The sequence below is a fragment of the Oncorhynchus gorbuscha genome, linkage group LG04 (assembly GCF_021184085.1).
Source record: "Oncorhynchus gorbuscha isolate QuinsamMale2020 ecotype Even-year linkage group LG04, OgorEven_v1.0, whole genome shotgun sequence".
NCBI classification, from domain to species: Eukaryota; Metazoa; Chordata; class Actinopteri; order Salmoniformes; family Salmonidae; genus Oncorhynchus; species Oncorhynchus gorbuscha.
The window spans coordinates 53735814-53759707 of NC_060176.1; the positions used below are offsets into that span (position 1 = coordinate 53735814).

At 43.1% G+C, this 23894-nt stretch overlaps 1 protein-coding gene and 1 pseudogene across 3 annotated transcripts in view; both read right to left on the minus strand.

Moving 5' to 3' along the window:
- LOC124034281 (transcription factor COE2) overlaps nt 1–3110 on the minus strand; it is a 40647-nt gene extending 37537 nt beyond the window's left edge. For all 3 annotated transcript variants that reach the window (XM_046347259.1, XM_046347258.1, XM_046347260.1), the window contains exon 1: nt 2488–3110. In XM_046347259.1, the coding sequence (XP_046203215.1) occupies nt 2488–2621 (134 nt within the window). In that variant the 5' untranslated portion in view covers nt 2622–3110. The remainder of the gene's footprint in view (nt 1–2487) is intronic.
- Nucleotides 3111–8803: 5693 nt separating this feature from the next.
- On the minus strand, nt 8804–16602 carry LOC124033005 (annotated as a pseudogene).
- Nucleotides 16603–23894: the final 7292 nt, after the last annotated feature.

Consider the following 23894-nt stretch of genomic DNA (forward strand, 5'->3'; position numbering starts at 1 on the left):
ACAGTAGAATAGAATAGAATAGAATAGAATACAGTATATACATATGAGATGAGTAATTCAAAATCAGTCAACATTATTAAAAGTGACTGGTGTTCTATTCATTAAAGAGGCACAGTGATTTCAAGTGCATGTATATAGGCAGCAGCCTCTAATGTGCTAGTGATGGCACATTACAACTCCAATCACTGTTTATTAAGGTCAACTGTATAGACTACAACAGAATCATTCCGTTCTAGATTTAACATTGCAACATGAATTAGTCAGGAATGGCAAAATGGAGAAAATGTGTTTTGAAAATAATCACTGAACAAGCAATGTGGGGAAACCCATTAAAGGAATTATAGACTATTTGATTTAAATGCTTCATTAAGATTGAAAGAATAAACAGCTTATATAGCCTAACTGTATGATGCAATCATCTTATGCTTAATTTTCATAAACGGTCATTTCGATTATTTGTTAGCAACAATTCAAGAATCGCATTGGGTTCAATGACTAACTTTCTATGCATGACCTACCTAGGAAATCGCGAATTATCGATGGTGGAATGAAATCAAAATGTTGACATGTACCAAAAAATAGCATGAAGTGCTCGCAGTGTTTATGTAATTAATGGGTGGGTCAAAGTTTGTCTTGCTCCAAGCGTGAAGGCCTAGAGCTTAATTAACAATGATTGTTTATTGATGCTTCGCCTCTTACACTGGGTGAGATAAAGGCTGTGTTTCTTTCGACGCTGCAAAATATGAAGAAGTTTAAAACGTTTTTCTTATAGGTCTACTGTGAAAGTTATTTTGGCACTCATGCTGATCTTCATCCTTGACCTTCGAAAAGTGAAAGGAGAAAAGGTCCAAAGTCAGACGTAAATTAAAATGTACTTTTGATAGGATAATTGTTTCTAGCCTACATGCATCCATTATTTTATCGCTGCATAATTTAGGCTTGGAAGAAGACGGAAAATTCTCATTTTCTTACAGGTTAAGAAGCATCAGAGTACATTCAGGGAAAGTTATATTATGTCTGCTATCTGGTGAGGATTATGAAAAGGTGATATTCATGATGTGACCAATTGAAAAGGGTTTCAATCAACAAATGTGTTTCGGTTGCATAAAATACATGTAAAATAGCAAAAGACTGATCGGATTAACGCCCATTTGAAACATCAGCCATAACCGTATTTAATCGAATACAGCAAATTACGAAGGTTTTCAAATTACTACAAAAGTTTGTTCTGTTGCCAAAAAACTGTTTATTTAGGCAAATACACATTTGAAAGTAATGTTAAGCTACCTTGTATGCATGCTTACTTTTTAGCATGTTCTCCTTTGAAAAGAAGGCTACATAATTTATACCAAGGCTATCATAACAGCCTGTAGATGTAGCCTACTGGAGTATTTTAACATTAAGAATACACAAAAGTTCATTTTAAACTAGTATGAAAAACACTGTCAAAGTTTTGAAAAACTTTTGAATAAGATAATGGTAGACTAATTGATTTTGGGGGAAACAAATGATAATAAGAATATGAATTTGTCAAGTGATTCATATTTCAGTAGACAGGCCAACATAATTGTATTATTATCATCATTATTATTGTTATTGTTATTATGATTAGGCCTATTATTATTATTTCTGGGCTATTATCATCAAGATAAATCGGTATTATTGGCTATAGGCCTAATATATGGGGATAAGAGAATTTCTGGATGGAGATATCAAATCTTTAGTAGATAATTCAACATGGATAAAATAACAGATTCCAACCGTCAAAAGCCTTACATGCGCGTCCTATAGGGCAACAAATCAATACTCAAGAGGTGGAATCCTCACTAAATTAACATTATTCCGGCCCGTGCGGTCACTTTCGTGACAGAATGCGTTTTTGTTTTGTTGTTGTTTTTTGTTGTATCCCTTTCATGCTGCTTGTGACACTGCCACCACTCGCTACTGACAGCGCGCGCCCGGGACCATCAGGACTCAGCATACAGAAAGACAGGGATGCTTGAGATAGATTTTTTCTACACAATTGTCCATTTTACGCCCGGGGCCACTTACTCCCAAAGACAACCTGTTGCTTTTTCGTTTCACCTCAAGTCTGGATAAGTTTAGGGTAAATGAGTATCACACAAGAGCCATGAGCATAATCAACAACAATACTTTATATTTGACTGCTTTGCACCACAGGTCACTTGTATAGGCTAGTCTATAGGCTACAGTGATCTGTGCGCCATCTGGTTGGCTATTTGTCATTTACCGTTATCCTTTTTTTTTACCGACCATAGTATTGTTTATGATATAGAAATGGTTAAAACCATGTGCATAATCATTGACTCATCTTGCATGCTTAAAGAAGTCTAAACTAATCATCCTTTAAAGTAATTTCTTATACGTGCGTTATACTGTTTTATGTTGTGCTTAGTTGCCAATAGGAAAGAGACGTGTATTTCGTCAAAATACCACAGGACTTGAGAACATGAAGGTCTACATTACCTTTGCGCTGCTACGTTAGCATCCACAACACCGACGTTACGCACCCAGGACCGGACTGGATCCATCTCCTCTCCTAGAGTTCTTTCTTTTAATCCGCTGACGTCTCTTATCAGATGCTCCTGGATCCCGTACATTTAATACAAAAATCCAATTGTGTTCTTTTCAGAATAAACGAGAGAGCAATATCACTTTGGCAAAATAGAACTGGGAGGTACGTTCCAGGATGCTGTTATCGAGCACCTGGATGATGATTGAGGCTTCGGAGCTGCCCAATGGAAATAATAGGCTACTGCGTGTCCACTATTCTGTCTTCAAACGTGCTCTTGAAGGAAAACACGCAATAGATGTATTTTCCCGTGGACTGCAATCATTGTCCACATACAGGGGATATGTAACGTCAAACGTCGGTTCGAACATAAACAAGGGTCACCTGTTTGGTGGACACGCGCGCACTCCTGGACAGTCTCGTGCACACCGTAGTCTATTCCACAGATATGCATGCACACACACTTCCACACGACAGCTCTACAATCAGGTGTCAAAATCTTTCTCAAACAAAGTAGCAGAGACCTTTTTCGCTTTGAATGTATGGGCTAAAGAGCTGGCAATAATGCTCCACTTCACTGTCCTGGAGCATGTATGAGTTCCTCTGTCGGGATAGGGTCTGGAGGAGGGGCTACACTGCCATATGGGGGACCGATTGTTGAAATGGATGCTCTCATTGGTGTAAAATGTCCCCGTTAGTTGGACTTTTTGAGCATCCAGCTAGCCAAATAGCTCTCTTGTCTGTTCAAACTTTTCTTTGGTGAAGTCGTACCCAAAGTGTGCTTCAGATCTCAGATGAAAGTGCCATAATATGAACAATAATTAAGGCTAATAACATTATTATTATTTTTTTTATCCTTTCATTTGAACTTTTAAATATTTGGTCACATATTCAGACAACAGACCTTTATTATTTTCAGCAGAAAGAGTGGATTTTTGTTTTATAGACTATAGAACTAGGCTATATTGTGTTAATGATTATATTATATTATTATTCTATGTTGAAATGGAAGTTTCAGTGAACACAAAACGTTTTGTTCAGCCTATAGTGCAGTGACATCAATCACCCGTTTATAACATTGGCCTATTCATTAGGCAACTTAATAAATGATTATTATTCGATGTCTTGTTTATTATCTCTTTGTAATCTCTCAATGCTGCGTACAATTACCGCTGCAGGGAACAAACCCAAATAAATAACATAGACACATTCCATTTGAATAAAGGCCTACTGCTGCCATATTTGTCCAGGACATATGCATGAATGGCCTACAGAAAGACAGCTAGGCCTTCATGTTGCAGCAAAGTTGTCTAAAGAGTGTAAAATTGAGAAAGCATTTAAGTCTAGGTTTCTTGAACATGTTAAATGTAACTATTGTAGCCTACGCATACATATTGCATCTCCAGCAAAACTATTGGCCTATTTAGTTTGATATTCAAAATGTGGCCACCGTTTCTGTTCTATTGCTTGCGTTAGGCATTCAATTGTAAGTAGTCTTTTAATAGGATAACTGGATTAAAAGTAGAAAAGCTACAAACCTGAATATCTTATTTGGCATTTTCAGTCGCGTCATCAGTAAACACAAGAGTGCACAGCACCTGTCTAGTCTCCCTGAACAATGCGCAGTGATTGAAAGCTGTGATTCGATTAAGGATGTTACTGCTAAACAATTGTAGTCTGGTTGTTCTTCACTGCTATATTCGCGCTGCTCCTCCAAGACACAGTGCTGTCAGTCTGAGGAAACACGGTTGGAACTTCTGTCGAAAATGATACAGACACAGTATATGTTAGATGTGTTTCAAACGAACACAGGATAAATCATTATATCCGCTATAACAACAGGCAATGCAATGACAACACATCCATGAAAAATCATGTGGATTTATGTGTACATTTTACATTGTAGCCTAGTCTATTTTTTTCTATTTGCTAAATAGACCATCAATATATATTTGGGGCACAGTTCCAAAATGTGGAGGAATCAGATATCATACTTAAATAGGATGTGAACCCGTGTTCAATTGAGTAAACCACATGTCAGTTATAAATGCGTTCAACCTTATTATAAAAAAATATTCTACAGTTGGAAAGTTAAACCTCAGTTCCCATGTGGGAGTCACGGAAGAGCCTGCGCAGAAAAACCGATACATCTGCACTTTGTCTATCTGCAACAAACACTGGCTGTGTGTATTACGCGTTTTACTCAGGTTATTTGCACCGTGAAATGAAAAACGATTTACATAAAAAGCTGACGAGAAACTGCTGTTTCTATATGCCTGTTGAACGGTGTGCTCGAAAAGCTGGCCGATCATACGTATTTATGCGTTTTAATATACATAAACTTGTTTTTAATTCATTTCCGTTGTTTCTTTATCCATACTTCTGTATCTGAAAAGGAACGTTTTTCCATCCCTTGGTCCTTGCTGAGGCTATTGTCTCTGGATTGAGCTCGAGCCCCTGAACAATGAATGTAAATCTCCCCCCTTCGATCCCGCCTCAACCGACCATCTGCCAGCGCGACGGAGTCAGATGTTCCCCCAATTATAAGAACAGTCTTGCGGAATCCTCGCCACTGATTCTCCGCCCCTCCCTGAGTTCGTTCCATACTCTTCTGCCCCGCATCCGGACTTGTTTGATTGACAGCTCTGCTTAACCCGAAACCATTAAATAACTACAGATGCTGAAGTAGGTAGGCCTAATACACATCTTGTGAATTCCTCCACAGCACACTACTAGAGATGACATAGCACCCATAGCTAAAATAACCGCACTTGCTTTTACGGATTTTGGCATTGAGGACTGTCTAGGGCAGGTTTAGGCTACTTATTGTCAACTGTAGCCTACCTGCTTTATGTACCCACTTCCTCTCAGGTGAATGGAGTCATCTACTGGCAGGAGAAAGACCTTCGTGACTTGAGGACTCATGCAGGAGGACTATTGTCTTTAAAAAAGTAGGTTCCTCAGAAGCGCTTGAAGGACCCTCAGAACATCCTCAATGCAAGGGTTGCGCACTGAGTGTAGGATGGCTATACAGAACACCGCAAATAGTTGGATGACATTAACGGACTAGATTTGATTGACATGAGTCCTGTTTGCACGTGGAAAATTAATGGACCAGTCATCGGGCTTTAGAGGGAAACAACCTGTTTAACTTTACAGATGGGTAGGCCTAGCCCATAGCCATGTAGCCATATCGAATGAAAAATGGATTTGCTCGCTTCGTAATATTGGAGCAGATACCCAGGCGAAAATGCGGATTAGTCAAACCACCTTGAGCGACACAAACGGCTTTCTAATCAATTTTACTCGCTGAGACGGTCAGTGAGTGTTTACGGGGTCTGGGGCGAGGAATCAGTGACTGCTAGACCGAACAATGGTGTATCGTGTGCCACTCGCCATCTCCAGGCATTCCCTCGCTCCCACGGGAGTACCAGCCGCCACTTTCTGGGAGGGGGAGGGGGGTGGCCCATGACGCAGCAGCTGGCTCTCGTCCCCTCTGTCCACTGCGGAGAGAACAACGGGTTAATGCGGCCCACCACGTCCGTATCGATCGCTATATATTGCGCTCATTTATTTGTTTACTTATTTAAGTAAGGTAAGTCCCCGGCGAATACAGACGACAACAATTAAAATGGTGCCCAACCACAGCTTATGTTATCCTCTGCCTTCAGCCTATCATTCTATTGATTTTCTAAATCATAATCTTTACTTCACGAATAAAGCAAACATTTGAATGAAAATGTTTAGTCTAGGAAAGATGTTAGTTTGACTTATTCGTTTGCTTTAATATTGTTGATGATTGGCTATAAGATAAGTAGGCCTATTAAAGTTGACAAAATATTAATGTTCTGTTTTCTGTATCCTATATGCATATTGGTGTTGTTTTTGTAGCCAATATTTCTGTTACTCATTTTCCACAACGAAAACACGCACAGCCTAGCCTAGGCCTATGCACAACAAGTTATGTTGAGTTTATTGTATTTTTTTGGCACATATTGACTCTTTTAGGCCAATCTTCATAACACGAACATTAAACATAGATTATTAATTATATGTGTGATAAACCACATACTGCAGTGTAGCCTATAGGCCATAATCTGAGCTATCCAAGTAGATTTTGAGACATTCGTATTCTTTGAAAAGCCCAACATCTGAGAAGAAGGGTGCAAATCGATGTGGAACCCTCACGCCCCCCTTTGGTTGAGCGTGAAGTGAACATGCTGTGTGTTGTGTGTATCGCTACTCCAACAATGTGAGGTGAGGTCTTGACTTGAGGTGACACCGAAGACACAGAGGAGCATGTGCATGTGTCATTTGATTGTATTCATAATTTATCACTGGAAAGATTAATCACAGTCAGAAAATAATTGTTTATCAAAGTATACTCTTCATAATCATTTACATCATCCCGAGTGGCGCAGCGGTCTAAGGCACTGCATCACAGTGCTCGAGGCGTCACTACAGACCCTCTATTCGATTCCGGGCTGTATCACAACCGGCTGTGAACGGGAGTCCCATAGGGCGGCACACAATTGGACCAGCGTCGTCAAGGTTTGGCCGGGGTAGGCCGTCATTGTAAATACGAATTTGTTCTTAACTGACTTTCCAAGTTAAATAAATAAAATAAAAAAATAAAAAACATTCGAAATGTACTGTATAAATGTTGAAACATTAGCTTTAGAATGAATGTTTTGCCGACCCAATGGCAGGCAGGCTCCCTGAGTAACGCAGGTAGGCTCCCTTCTTATTTGTCATCATTTTACTATCACCCCAAAACTCATCATTAGCATATATTAAGTTATTAGGTTTTGTTCTAAGTGTTTAATGTGCAAGATCTAACGATATAATTGAATTAGCCAACAAGTTCATAAGAAGGAAAATACATACCAACAATTAGAAGAAAGTCAAATTAAATAAAATACAATTAACAATCATAAAGCTATCCCAATGCATATCCCTGATGTGTTAAGATGAATTGAATCTAACTCTCCCACTCCTCTTTCTCTCCTATCAGTAACTCTCCCACTCCTCTTTCTCTCCTATCAGTGACTCTCCCACTCCTCTTTCTCTCCTATCAGTAACTATCCCACTCCTCTTTCTCTCCTATCAGTAACTCTCCCACTCCTCTTTCTCTCCTATCAGTAACTCTCCCACTCCTCTTTCTCTCTTATCAGTGACTCTCCCACTCCTCTTTCTCTCCTATCAGTAACTCTCCCACTCCTCTTTCTTTCCTATCAGTGACTCTCCCAACCCGTCTTTCTCCTATCAGTAACTCTCCCACTCCTCTTTCTCTCCTATCAGTAACTCTCCCACTCCTCTTTCTCTCCTATCAGTGACTCTCCCAACCCGTCTTTCTCCTATCAGTAACTCTCCCACTCCTCTTTCTCTCCTATCAGTGACTCGCCCACTCCTCTTTCTCTCCTATCAGTGACTCTCCCACCCCTCTTTCTCTCCTATCAGTGACTCTCCCACTCCTCTTTCTCTCCTATCAATGACTCTTCCACTCCTCTTTCTCTCCTATCAGTGACTCTCCCACAACTCTTTCTCTCCTATCAGTAACTCTCCCACTCCTCTTTCTCTCTTATCAGTGACTCTCCCACTCCTCTTTCTCTCCTATCAGTAACTCTCCCACAACTCTTTCTCTCCTATCAGTAACTCTCCCACTCCTCTTTCTCTCTTATCAGTGACTCTCCCACTCCTCTTTCTCCTATCAGTAACTCTCCCACTCCTCTTTCTCTCCTATCAGTGACTCTCCCACTCCTCTTTCTCTCCTATCAGTGACTCGCCAACTCCTCTTTCTCTCCTATCAGTGACTCTCCCACTCCTCTTTCTCTCCTATCAGTGACTCTCCCACTCCTCTTTTCTCTCCTATCAGTAACTCTCCCACTCCTCTTTCTCTCCTATCAGTGACTCTCCCACTCCTCTTTCTCTCCTATCAGTGACACTCCCACTCCTCTTTCTCTCCTATCAGTAACTCTCCCACTCCTCTTTCTCTCCTATCAGTAACTCTCCCACTCCTCTTTCTCTCCTATCAGTAACTCTCCCACTCCTCTTTCTCTCCTATCAGTAACTCTCCCACTCCTCTTTCTCTCCTATCAGTGACTCTCCCACTCCTTTATATCTCCTAGTGCAAGTATAACAAACCAGTGAACTGACCTCTTTTCTCCTTGATGATCTGTTAAAGCTTATCATACATTAAAATATAATAAAAAATGAATTTTAAAAATCATTTTAAAAGACAGAAAAGGTAGCTTAGTTGAAACCTGTGGGTCAGAGAGGGCTCTGGACAGTGAAGATCAGGTGCCCTGAGAAGAAGCTGTTGGAGGTCATGCTGTTGCCACCGTAGTAAGTTGACAGCCAGATCTTGTCCCCCATGTTGAGCTGCAGCAGTGTGCCTCCAGTAGCCGTGATGTATTTTATTTATTTTTATTTCACCTTTATTTAACCAGGTAGGCAAGTTGAGAACAAGTTCTCATTTACAATTGCGACCTGGCCAAGATAAAGCAAAGCAGTTCGACAGATACAACGACACAGAGTTACACATGGAGTAAAACAAACATACAGTCAATAATACAGTATAAACAAGTCTATATACAATGTGAGCAAATGAGGTGAGAAGGGAGGTAAAGGCAAAAAAAAAGGCCATGGTGGCAAAGTAAATACAATATAGCAAGTAAAACACTGGAATGGTAGTTTTGCAATGGAAGAATGTGCAAAGTAGAAATAAAAATAATTGGGTGCAAAGGAGCAAAATAAATAAATAAATTAAATACAGTTGGGAAAGAGGTAGTTGTTTGGGCTAAATTATAGGTGGGCTATGTACAGGTGCAGTAATCTGTAAGATGCTCTGACAGTTGGTGCTTAAAGCTAGTGAGAGAGATAAGTGTTTCCAGTTTCAGAGATTTTTGTAGTTCGCTCCAGTCATTGGCAGCAGAGAACTGGAAGGAGAGGCGGCCAAAGAAAGAATTGGTTTTGGGGGTGACTAGAGAGATATACCTGCTGGAGCGTGTGCTACAGGTGGGAGATGCTATGGTGACCAGCGAGCTGAGATAAGGGGGACTTTACCTAGCAGGGTCTTGTAGATGACATGGCGCCAGTGGGTTTGGCGACGAGTATGAAGCGAGGGCCAGCCAACGAGAGCGTACAGGTCGCAATGGTGGGTAGTATATGGGGCTTTGGTGACAAAACGGATTGCACTGTGATAGACTGCATCCAATTTGTTGAGTAGGGTATTGGAGGCTATTTTGTAAATGACATCGCCAAAGTCGAGGATTGGTAGGATGGTCAGTTTTACAAGGGTATGTTTGGCAGCATGAGTGAAGGATGCTATGTAGCCATTCTGCTGGGTGGTGAAGGAATGCAGCACCAGCTGGCCGTTTCTCCGCAGGTCTACACTGCCCACATTCTGTTATATGGTGCAATGGAACTCAAACTCGTAGACGCCTGGCTCCACGCAGGTGAACTCCCCCATCCTGGTGTCGTAGTGGTTCTGTCCATTGTAGATTACCTCATAGAATTGGATGGGCTGGCCTGGGGTAGTTGTAGCCGAGCCGCACGGCGAGGGCAGATTTTGCGGAGATGCCAGGCAAACCACGTGGCCCTTGTGGTCCTGAGTGAGAGAGAGTGAGGTTAGGAATGCTGTCAACACTACAACAGACACTATTAGTCCTAGCAGTGGTTATGCTTTTCCATGTTAAATACTATTAGTCATAACAGTGGTTATGCTTCTCCTTGTTAAATACTATTAGTCATAACAGTGGTTATGCTTCTCCTTGTTAAATACTATTAGTCATAACAGTGGTTATGCTTCTCTTTGTTAAATACTATTAGTCATAACAGTGGTTATGCTTCTCCTTGTTAAATACTATTAGTCATAACAGTGGTTATGCTTCTCCTTGTTAAATACTATTAGTCATAACAGTGGTTATGCTTCTCCTTGTTAAATACTATTAGTCATAACAGTGGTTATGCTTCTCCTTGTTAAATACTATTAGTCATAACAGTGGTTATGCTTCTCCTTGTTAAATACTATTAGTCATAAGAGTGGTTATGCTTCTCCTTGTTAAATACTATTAGTCATAACAGTGGTTATGCTCTGGGGCACCTCATCAGATAACCACTTAGCACCTCACATCATGTCATGTTTTGTCTTATATTGTCTTGTCATTATGCTTTCCCTTCTGTTCGTTTCCCCCTGCTGGTCTTATTAGGTTCGTTCCCTTTTTCTATCCCTCTCTCTCCCCCTCCCTCTCTCTCCTCTCTCTATCGTTCCGTTCCTGCTCCCAGCTGTTCCTCATTCTCCTAACTCACTCATTTCGTCTTTTCACACCTGTCCCCTATTTTGTCCTCTGATTAGAGTCCCTATTTCTCCCCTTGTTTTCCGCTTCTGTCCTTGTCGGATCCTTTTATGATGTTCGCTGTGCTGTGTCCTTGTCTCGCCCTGTCGTGTCTTGTCTCCTTCAGATGCTGCGTATGAGCAGGTGCCTTAGTCTGCTACGGTCGGTGCCTTCCCGAAGCAACCTGCAGTCAATGCTCGAGTCTCCAGTCTGTCCTCGTTACTACGAGTGGATTTAAGTTGTTTTCCTGTTTTGTTTTCGTCTTGAGTTTTACTGGAATAAAGACTCTGTTTTCGCTAAGTCGCTTTTGGGTCCTCATTCACCTGCATAACACATCAGGCCTAGTGAGTGACTACCAGAATATCTATGACATAATACAGACAGTAATCATATACAGTGGTAAGAAAAAGTATGTGAACCCTTTGGAATTACCTGGATTTCTGCATAAATTGGTCATCAAATTTGATCTGATCTTCATCTAAGTCACGACAATAGACAAACACAGCGTGCTTAAACTAATATCACACTACTTATTGTATTTTTCTTGTCTATATTGAATACATCATTTAAACATTCACAGTGTAGGTTGAAAAAAGTATGTGAACTCCTAGGCTAATTTCTCCAAAAGCTAATTGGAGTCAGGAGTCAGCTAACCTGGAGTCCAATCAATGAGATGAGATTTGGAGATGTTGGTTAGCACTGCCTCGCCCTATAAAAAAACACTCACAACATTTGAGTTTGCTATCACAAGAAGCATTGCCTGATGTGAACCATGCCTCGAACAAAATAGATCTCAGAAGACCTAAGATTAAGAATTGTTGACTTGCATAAAGCTGGAAAGGGTTACCAAAGTTTTTAAAAGCCTTGATGTTCATCAGTCCACGGTAAGACAAATTGTCTATAAAAGGAGAAAGTTCAGCAATGTTCCTACTCTCCCTAGGAGTGGCCGTCCTGCAAAGCTGACTGCAAGAACACAGCACAGAATGCTCAATGAGGTTAAGAAAAATCCTAGAGTGTCAGCTAAAGACTTACAGAAATCTCTGGAACATGCTAACATCTCTGGTGACGAGTCTACAATACATAAAACACTAAACAAGAATGGTGTTCAAGGGAGGACCCCACGGAGAAGCTGACTGCTGTCCAAAAGAAAAATTGCTGCATGTCTGAAGTTTGCAAAAGTGCACCTGGATGTTCCACAGCGCTACTTGCAAAATATTCTGTGGACAGATGAAACTACAATTGAGCTGTTTGAAAGGAACACACAACACTATGTGTGGAGACAAAAAGGCACAGCACACCAACATCAAAACCTCATCCCCACTGTAAAGTATGGTGGAGGGAGCAGCATGGTTTGGGGCTGCTTTGCTGCCTCTTGGCCTGGACAGCTTGCTATCATCAACGGAAAAAATAAGTCCCAAGTTTATCAATATATTTTTCAGGAGAATGTTAGGCTATCTGTCCGCCAATTGAAGCTCAACAGAAGTTAGGTGATGTAACAGGACAACGACCCAAAACACAGAAGTAAATCAACAACAGAATGGCTTCAACAGAAGAAAATACGCCTTCTGGAATGGCCCAGTCAGAGTCCTGACCTCAAACCGATTGAAATGCTGTGGCATGACCTCAAGAGAGCAGTTCACACCAGACATCCCAAGAATATTGCTCAACTGAAACAGTGTTGTAAAGAGGAATGGTCCAAAATTCCTCCTGACTGTTGTGCAGGTCTGATCCATCACTACAGAAAACGTTTGGTTTAAGTTATTGCTGCCAATGTAGGATCAACCAGTTATTAAAACCAAGGGTTCACATACTTTTCCCCCCCCCTGCACTGTGAATGTTTACACAGTGTGTCCAATAAAGACATGAAAATGTATGTGTGTTATTAGTTGTGTTATTATGTATGTGTGTGTGTTATTAGTTGTGTGTGTTATTAGTTTGTGTGTTACTAGTTTAAGCAGACTGTGTTTGTCTATTGTTGTGAACTAGATTTACATTTACATTACATTTAAGTCATTTAGCAGACGCTCTTATCCAGAGCGACTTACAAATTGGTGCATTCACCTTATGACATCCAGTGGGACAGTCACTTAACAATAGTGCATCTAAAACTTAGGGGGGGTGGGGTGAGAGGGATTACTTAACCTATCCTAGGTATTCCTTAAAGAGGTGGGGTTTCAGGTGTCTCCGGAAGGTGGTGATTGACTCCGCTGTCCTGGCGTCGTGAGGGAGTTTGTTCCACCATTGGGGGGGCCAGGGCAGCGAACAGTTTTGACTGGGCTGAGCGGGAGCTGTACTTCCTCAGTGGTAGGGAGGCGAGCAGGCCAGAGGTGGATGAACGCAGTGCCCTTGTTTGGGTGTAGGGCCTGATCAGAGCCTGGAGGTACTGAGGTGCCGTTCCCCTCACAGCTCCGTAGGCAAGCACCATGGTCTTGTAGCGGATGCGAGCTTCAACTGGAAGCCAGATCAGATACAATATGTATGACCAATTTATGCAGAAATCCAGGTATTTCCAAAGGGTTCACATACTTTTTCTTGCCACTAAACATGTAAATGGCGGAGAGAAGGGATGGTGGAGGAGGGTGGTGATTTGACCTTCTGGTCCTGGTGACCCTCTCGGTCCTACTGGTCCTTGTTTAGTCGAGCCAGTTCCACCAGATTTGGGATCTGTGTTGGACCAGGTTCAATAAAAAAGAATACTAGAAATCATGTATTACTGCCTGTATATATTGACAAAGTCATATCTTTCTAACTCACACTTGAGAACACACACATTCCCACCTCAGTAAGGCTCAGTTAAAGAGAGATGTATGTCACACGAGGCCTCAGATCAACACTCACTATTACCATTGTCCTTCCAGGGGCTGAGGTCAAAAGCAGGCACGTCTTCACCAAGGGTGTAACCGGACTCACGGGGGTGATACTGGAAGGGTCTCTCAGGGACATCAGCGATGCCAGTGTTGTCACAGGTGACGCAAGCCAGAGATTTCTTCCCCAGCCTTTTTTTCTGATCCTTGGTGAAGACTATCGTTTTCCCACCACAGTCTGATACACAACACAAAACAGGGTTTTTGTCAATTATGACTGAAGACTCAGAGATATGAAAGTACAAATAAGACATTGCTGAGTCCTTTGTAAAAAAAAGGCTTTGTTAAATACAGTCAAACATGCTGTGGATTGAGAGTCTATAAACGACCCTGCCTAGTCAATGTTGTCAGGAGTCCCATAGAGGTTCAGCAGGTTCTGGGCCAGTTCAGTGTTGTTTATCACCATTGCCAGGTTCTGGGCCTGGGACAGGTTACATAACCCACACCATTTGTTGTAACTTGAGAGGGGTAACAAGAAGATGAAGTGTTAATTGGCAGCCTTTTACAGAAATACAGTATCACATAGAAGACAGTGTGGAGAGCTTTGTCCTCCCATGTGTGGTATAAGTGGAGGAAAGTTCTACTGTAGAGATGATGAGACAGTTAATCAGAGAGCGGGAGAAATAGAGGATAGGAGACAGAGAGATGGAGTACCTTACTGGGGAGTCCGTGGTCTCGGTTGAGAGAGCCTTATAACAGAAAACTCAAACAGCCTACCCCTCAGCTCATCATGTGGTCCTGAGTGTTCAGTTTAGCCTGACAACCCACCAGCCACCTCAGCATAGGGTCCAAACCACCTTTTTTTTTAGCTAGGTAAGTCAGTTAAGAACAAATTCGTATTTTCTATGATGGCCTAGGAACAGTGGGTTAACTGCTTTGTTCAGGAGCAGAACAACAGAATTTTACCTTGTCGGCTCAGGGATTCGATCTCGCAAACCTTTTGGTTACTAGTCCAACGCTCTAACCACTAGGCTACCTGTCGCCCCATCATGCCTTACTGCTACCTGGGGGAGCAGGTAGCAGTAAGGCCTGATCCAGCTATACTTTAGTAGTAATAATAATACAACCTTATTTTGATCTATACACTTTTAGTGTACAACGGGAAATCACTTATGGTGAATGTAAATGTTCCCCTGAGAAGTGGGACTGAGAGTTGTGCCTTCAAAGACAATCCTCCAGGGGGCGAAGAAGGCCCTGTGCAGCAGCTGACTGGGGAACTGGGCGTTCTCATTGTAGTTCTCATCCAGACGGAAGATATTGGAAGATATTGGAAGATATTGGCCTGGATGGACAGTTGAGCGAAGAGGTAGGCAAACACATTGGAGATGCTGGAGTCGATATTCTCATCATAGCCAGGGTAGGTGGACAGCTGCCTTGCAATGAAGTAGGGGCCCACAATGTGGAACAGGAAATCCCTGAAGGTGATCACCTGTGAGAGGAGGAAGGACATGTGTGACAGTTTAATCACCCAGCAATTCAAACCCATGTGTGTAGGTAACTACAACTATGTTATGACCTTTGTAACTTTGAACTCCATGTACAGATAGAAACTGAGCTAAATTAAATAGATTTGTTATTAGGCTCTCATTGGAATTACCTGGAAGTAGCCTCCCATGATCTTGCGGGTCTTCTAGTAGGTGATCTCTCCAGTCCAGTGAGGGTTGAGTTGAGTGAGGGTGCGGGTGCGGGTCATGTGGTTGTGTTCACGCAACATCATTGTGGGCATGGAGGTCAGAGCAATGTTCAGGATGCGGTTGGACACCTCCCTCACCTGGACAGTGGGAGAAAAGGATCCCACTGGTGAGACTGAAGGAAATGTTGCTGCAGTGCCACTAGAGTACTAAGGATCGTACTGCTAACACTATCTTAATCCTAAGGATCAAGATAACAAGGATAGTTAATAGTGTAGCTTAATCAGTATGATAATATTGGTAATGATAATACGGTTGTAGTACCAGGGGAAGGAGGTTCCCATTGATTTGTAAGTTCGGATCCCAGCCCTTGGCCAGTGAGATGCCATCCTCATACTCAGCAAGGAGACAGTGGGTGAACGGTGTGTTGGCAGAGCCTCTTCGAGGGTTTTCCCTGGAGAGGGGGGAGGGAAATACAAATCGAAAAAGTGAAGGAGATGCCATGGTGATATTCATGTTTTTGGCTTGCGTCACTAGTCAATTCCTTCCTTCTGTGATTTTAGGCCAGTATGTGTTGTGCAACAACAGGAGACTTGATGCTTTGATGCCATTATTTGGCTTACCTGTTGTTACAGACACTGGTGGCTGTGCGAAACCTCTTCAGGTTGGGGTGGTTTTGCAGGAAGGGAGGCGGGCCATGGCTGAGCAGCAAGTCAGATCAGCAATAGTCTTCACATCCTCAGCAGAGATTAGGTCTGTGCGGAAGACAGACAAGAGAGCCAGTGAGCTGTGTGATCTGAGTGTTGATGGGGACATGTGTATGGAGCAGTCAGGGTATTTTTCCTAAACCCCGGGGAAATGCCAGAAAGGAGACGTGTGAGAAAAACAGGATAGAGAAACAGGTGTGTGAGAAACAGGACAGACCCGTGGCGTTGAGTGAGCGCTTATGGATGCTGTGGTTTTTTGGTAGATCTTTCTAGGGGTGATCTCCATGTTGTCTACAGCCCGCACCGCTGAGCGGGTGTCCCGGGCAGGCTGCTTCAGCAGCTGTAGGATGTCTGCAGGTCCAACAGCATTACTCTTTACGTGTGATAAACTCCTACAGGGGGGAAGTGCAGGGACATGAGCCAATGGTATAACTCACTGGTACTGTATGTAGCATCGCAAGCCAGGCGTCTAGGCACTCTTACAGTGAGCTATACATGGCTGGGAAGTTATGTGGTGTACCATAAAGACATTTCCACATAGAAATACACATTCTGTACAATACATACACAAACTGAAACATGTTCTGTGATTCATACATGACACTGACAAATATATTCTGATCTATCAGGCTCCAATGGGAAATTTCAAAGAAGGGTTTTCAGACTCACTCTGTTCTGGATTACTCATAGTCCGCATCCACTCTGGCCTTAACATAATTTAACATCCTGCTCAAGCGCCCTTCTGAAGACAAAATAAGCATCTTTCAATTCCTGTGACTGATCTCCACATGTTATACGTATGTCTAGTGCTGGCAACATTCTATATGCAACAAATATTTATTCAAAGTTCATTTGATTGGTCCATAATAAATGAGAGCACATTCAGGCATTTGTTACCAATTTATGTTCTGACCAATTTATGAAATACTTTCTCTTTTCACCCTTTTCACAGAATGCAATCATTTTGGAAGTTTGGTGAAAGGTGCTAAAGCCATCATTCACGTGCATTCACCTGGCTTAACAAGCACAGGTACAGCCCAAAGGCCAGAAGGCACAGAAAATGCAAAAACACACACACAGGATGTCATAAGTTTCCCACAGCCAGACATGTGATGGATGTTGTGGTCAGAAAACGCAAACGACGCATACTCTGTGAACTTTAGATGTGTAATTTTTCAGATTGCTTTTACAGGTTTTGAACATTCATGTAAAAACAAAATATGTACTACACAATTCATTCAAATTGTACAATTTATCATGGCCCAAACACACCAGCACAGTCGTTAAGAGGGCACGAAAACACCTCCTCCTCCTCAGGATGCTGAAAATATTTGTCATGGGCCCTCAGATGCTCAAACAGTTATACAACTGCACCATTAAGAGCATCTTGACTGGCTCCAACACCGCTTGGTATGGCAACTGCTTGGCATCTGACCATAAGGCACTACAGAGGGTAGTGCATATGGTCCAGTACTTCACTGGGGAAGAGCTCCCTGCCATCCAGGACCTTTACACCAGGTGGTGTCAGAGGAAGGCCCTAAAAATTGTCAGACTCCAGTCACCCAAGTCATAGACTGTTCTCTCTACTACCGCAGTCAATTGGTACCGGAGTGCCATGCCTGTGACCAAAAGGCTCCTGAACAGCTCCTACCCCCAAGCCATAAGACTGCAGAACAGTTCATCAAATGGCTACCCAGACGATTCACATTGACACCATTTATTAATTTTTTGCAGTTTGCACTGGCTTTATGCAAAATCACTGGACTTTACCCACACACTCACACATACTACACTGACACACATGTGTGTGTGTGTGAGTGTTGCAGTAGATTGAAGTAGAAATGTTACATGCATATCTTTTAAATGCTTCCAGCGCTTCAGTCTTTTAAGCGCAGACTATTTTACACCTGGCTTTGTTTGACAGCACCTTTACTGGGCCTTTAAATTAGTTACTCTTTACAGTTTACACTTAATGGGATAGTTCAGAGAAATAATGTATTCAGATATTTGTTTTCTTACCTCAGTCTTCGGACTGCTCTTAAAGGAAAACTCAGCCCAAAAATCTTTGGCTGAGAGTTTCCTTTTGCAAGGGTGGAGACTTCAGAACTCCCAATTTCTAACACGCATGGGCACAGAACTTAATCACGCAGATGACCAAATTTTTGTTCTAAGGAGTGACTGCAATCAACACTGGTTTTGGTAGAAAAGTCACTGCCAATAAACGCTTATGTTAGCATTTTCGGACTAAAAACATAATTTTACTTAGCATAGTGTGTCTGAAGTTGCACATCACACTATTGTATGACTGTTTTTGAATACAATGTCCTATATATTTTCTTAAATATCCTCTGTATTGTGTGCTTATTGTTTAACCATTGATATACTCTAAGGGCCATTTTGAGAACTTATGGAGAATCAGTTACTGCTGAAATGTCTACCAATTTCATGTCCATCTTTGTGTGAGAAATTACATTGGTCACTCAAAACATTTGTAAAGTATAAATAGTCCACACTTTGGATGAGGCTTTACAAATAGATTTAGTAGAAGGACCTGTAATAAACATATAATGAATTATCTTATTAACCATTATTAAATACTTTAAAAGTTATTTATAAATGTGTCAATAACTAGGTTATAACATTTACAAATGTGGTAGTAGGTTTAATGACTAATAAATGAATCAACTATTCACTAATCCATTATAAATGCTTTATTTGATAAATGTTCATATTTATCTGTTATTTTACCAGGTAAGTTGACTGAGAACACCTTCTCATTTGCAGAAACAACCTGGGGAATAGTTACAGGGGAGAGGAGGGGATGAATGAGCCAATTGTAAACTGGGGATTAGTAGGTGACCGTGATGGTTTGAGGGCCAGATTAGGAATTTAGCCAGGACACCGGGGTTTACACCCCTACGATCAGTGCCATGGGATCTTTAATGACCTCAGAGAGTCAGGACACCTGATTAACTTCCCATCTGAAAGACCACACCCTACACAGGGCAGTGTCCCCAATCACCACCCTGGGGTATTGGGATAATTTTTAGACCAGAGGAAAGAGTGCCTCCTACTGACCCTCCAACACCACTTCCAGCAGTATCTGGTCTCCCATCCAGGAACTGACCAGGACCAACTCTGCTTAGCTTCAGAAGCATGCCAGCAGTGGTATGCAGGGTGGTATGCAAGGTGGTATGCTGGATTCGCTTTATAGCTGAATTGACATTTAAAGTCAATGTTCCCACGTTCACAGAGACTACATTCACGGTAAACGCTGCGTATGTCGGCTCAATCAGAAATTAGCTATACATTTTAATGCAGATCTTCCACGATACTTTGACGATATGGATTGAATCCAGCCCTAATTGTAGGGTAGTCAAAGAAATAATAGGCCTAAACATACATTTTGTTAACCACCTTGAATGTAGAGAAATGCTTGTCGCAATGGAAAAAGTGCCTTCAGAAAGTATTTCTACCCCCTCGAGTTATTCAACATTCAACACTGAATTAAAAATAGATTAAATAGATGTTTTTTTCAACCGTTCGCTGCCCACACCCGCCCGCTCGACTAGCATCACTACTCTGGATGGTTCTAACTTAGAATATGTCGACAGCTACAAATACCTAGGTGTCTGGCTAGACTGTAAACTCTCCTTCCAGACTCATATTAAACATCTACAATCCAAAATTAAATATAGAATCAGATTCCTATTTCGCAACAAAGCCTCCTTCACTAACGCCGCCAAACACACAAACTGACTATCCTACCGATCCTCGACTTCAGGGATGTCATTTACAAAATAGCTTCCATTACTCTACTCAGCAAACTGGATGCAGTCTATCACAGTGCCGTCCGTTTTGTTACCAAAGCCCCTTATACCACCCAGACTTATATTTCCCTCACTAACTTTAAACATCAGCTATCTGAGCAACTAACCAATCGCTGCAGCTGTGCATAGTCCATCTGTAAATAGCCCACCCAATCTACCTACCTCGTCCCCATATTGTTTTTATTTACTTTTCTGCTATTTTGCACACCAGTATTTCTACTTGCACATCATCATCTGCTCATCTATCACTCCAGTGTTAAATTAGCTAAATTGTAATTACTTCACTACTATGGCCTATTTGTTGCCTTACCTCCTCACGCTATTTGCACACACTGTATATAGACTTTCTTTTTTCTATTGTATTATTATATTGTGTTATTTGATTGTATGATTGTTTATTCCATGTGTAACTCTGTGTTGTTTGTGTCACAATGCTTTGCTTTGTCTTGGCCAGGTCGCAGTTGTAAATGAGAACTTGTTCTCAACTAGCCTACCTGGTTAAATAAAGGTGAAAAAAAATAATAATAATAATAAATAATGACAAGGTGAAAACATTTTTCGTTTAAATATTTGGCAAATGTGTTGAAAACTAAATATAGAAATATCTAATTTACATAAGTATTGAGTCAATACTTTGTAGAATCACCTTTGGTGGCAATTACAGCTTCAAGTCATCTTGTGTCACGCCTTGGTCATTGTATTTTGTGTTTTTGTTATATGTTTGGGTAGGCCAGGGTGTGACATGGGTTTATATGTTGTGTTTCGTATTGGGGTTTGTATTATTTGGGATCGCGGCTGATTAGGGGTGTTGTTAGGCTTGGCTGCCTGAGACGATTCTCAATTAGAGTCAGGTGCTTATCGTTGTCTCTGATTGGGAACCGTATTTAGGCAGCCTGAGTTTCGCTTTGTATTTCGTGGGTGATTGTACCTGTCCCTGTGTTGTAGTCACCAGATAGGCTGTAATTAGTTTCACGTTCCGTTCTGTTGTTTTTGTATTTAGTTTCAGTTATTTCATGTACCGCGTTTTCATTCATTAAAGTCATGAGTAACCAACACGCAGCATTTCGGTCCGACTCTCTTCTTTCAACAGATGAACGCTGTTACAGAATCACCCACCACTCACGGACCGAGCAGTGTGTAAACTGGCAGGAGCTAAAGGAGGACGTTTTGGACGGTAGAGGCATGGATTATACGACGTGGGAAGAAATCGACAGGTGGTCGGCCGATCCAGAGAGAGTGCAGGCGCCCGCCTGGGATTCGCTTCAGCAGTGCGAAGAGGGCTACAGGCGAATGGAGTCAAAAAGGAAAACACGGCGACGCAGAGCGAAAACCGAAAGTAACGGGGGAGAGCGCAGAGAGAGAGTGGCTGAGTCAGGGTTCAGACCTGAGCCAACTATTCCTGTTAATCGTGAAGAGCAGTTGCAGTGGGAGAGGCTGCAACACTTGGAGAATTGGACATGGGAGGAGAAATTAGACGGCAAAGGACCCTGGGCTCAGCCTGGAGAATATCGCCGTCCCAAGGAAGAAATAGAAGCAGCTAAAGCGGAGAGGCGCTGGTATGAGGAGGCAGCACGGTGACGAGATTGGAAGCCTGAAAAGCAGCCCCAAAAAAATATTGGGGGGAGGCTAGAAGGGAGTATGGTTATGCCAGGTAGGAGACCTGCGCAAACTCCCTGTGCTCACCGTTGGGCTAGAGAGACCGGGCAGGCACCGTGTTATGCTATGGAGCGCACAGTGTTTCCAGTGCGGGTGCAGAGCCAGGTGCGGCACATACCAGCCCTTCCTATTGGCCGGGCTAGAGTGGGCATCGAGCCAGGTAAGCTTGGGCAGGCTCGGTGCTCAAGAGCTCCAGTGCGCCTGCACGGTCCGGTCTATCCAGAGCCACCAGTCCTCCGGTAGCAGCTCCCCGCACCAGGCTTCCTGTGCGTGTCCTCGATCCAGTACCACCAGTTCCAGCACCACTCACCAGGCCTCCAGTGCGCCTCGCCTGTTCAGCACAGCCAGCGCTTTTCTCCTCTCCTGCGCTATCGGAGTCTCCCGCCTGTTTAGCGCAGCCAGAGCTTTTCTCCTCTCCTGCGCTGCCGGAGTCTCCCGTCTGCCCAGCGCCGCCAGTGCTCCCAGTCTGCCCAGCGCCGCCAGTGCTCCCAGTCTGCCCAGCTCCGCCAGTGCTCCCAGTCTGCCCAGCGCCGCCAGTGCTCCCAGTCTGCCCAGCGCCGCCAGTCTGCCCAGCGCCGCCAGTGCTCCCAGTCTGCCCAGCGCTGCCAGTGCTCCCAGTCTGCCCAGTGCCGCCAGTGCTCCCAGTCTGCCCAGCGCCGCCAGTGCCGCCAGTCAGCCCAGCGCCGCCAGACAACCAGTCTCTTCCAGATCTGCCAGACAACCAGTCTCTTCCAGATCTGCCAGACAACCAGTCTCTTCCAGATCCGCTTGTCAACCTGAATCTTCCAGTTCCGCCAGCCAGCCAGGATTTACCGGAGCCTACTACCTGCCTGAGCTTCCTCTCAGTACTGGGCTTCCTCTCAGTACTGGGCTTCCTCTCAGTACTGGGCTTCCCCTCAGTCCCGGGCTGCCCCTCAGTCCCGGGCTGCCCCTCAATCCTGGGCTGCCCCTCAGTCCCGGGCTGCTTCTGTCCCGAGCTGCCCCTCTGTCCCGAGCTGTCCCTCTGTCCTGAGATGCCCCTCTGTCTTGAGATGCCCCTCTGTCCTGAGATGCCCCTCTGTCCTGAGATGACCCTCTGTCCTGAGATGCCCCTCTGTCTTGAGATGCCCCTCTGTCCCGAGCTGCCCCTCTGTCCTGAGCTGCCCCTCTGTCACGAGCTGCTCCTCAGTTATGTGGGGATCTGGGTGAGGACTATTAGGCCATGGTCGGCGGAGAGGGTGGATTATCCCAGGACGCGAAGGGGAGGAACAAGGACATTAATGGAGTGGGGTCCACGTCCCGAGCAGGAACCGCCACCATGGACAGACGCCCACCCGGACCCTCCCTATGCTTTTGAGGTGCGTCCGGGAGTCTGCACCTTAGGGGGGGGGGGGTTCCGTCACGCCTTGGTCATTGTATTTTGTGTTTTTGTTATATGTTTGGGTAGGCCAGGGTGTGACATGGGTTTATATGTTGTGTTTCGTATTGTGTTGTAGTCACCAGATAGGCTGTAATTAGTTTCACGTTCCGTTCTGTTGTTTTTGTATTTAGTTTTTTGATATTACTAGTTTATCTAGTGTGTCCTGCATTGCATATAATCGATGCGGTGCCTGTTAATTTCTCATTGAATCACAGCCTACCTCGACAAAAGGGTGATGATTTAACAAGGGCATTTGTGAAAAAAGCACTGTCGTTGCACCAATGTACCTAACCATAAACATCAATGCCTTTCTTTAAAATCAATAGACAAGTATATATTGTTAAACCTGCATATTTAGTATATATGCCTGCTAACATTAATTTCTTATAACTAGGAAAATTGTGTCAAGCAGTCAGGGTATATGCAGCAATTTGGGCTGCCTGGCTCATTGGGAACTGTGTGAAGTCCATTTATTCCTAACAAACGCTGTAGTTAATTTGCTAGAATTGTACATAATTATGACATAACATTGAAGGTTGTACAATGTAACAGGAATATTTAGACTTATGGATGCCACCCGTTAGATAAAATACGTAACGGTTCCGTATTTCACTGAAAGAATAAACGTTTTGTTTTCGAAATGATAGTTTTCGGATGCGACCATTTTAATGACCAAAAGCTTGTATTTCTGTGTGTTATTATGTTATAATTAAGTCTATGATTTGATAGAGCAGTCTGACTGAGCGGTGGTAGGCACCAGCAGGCTCGTAGGCATTCATTCAAACAGCACTTTCGGGCGTTTTGCCAGCAGCTGTTCGATGTGCTTCAAGCATTGAGCTGTTTTTTTACTTCAAACCTATCAACTCCTGAGATTAGGCTGGTGTAACCGATGTGAAATGGCTAGATAGTTAGCGGGGTGCATGCTAATAGCGTTTCAA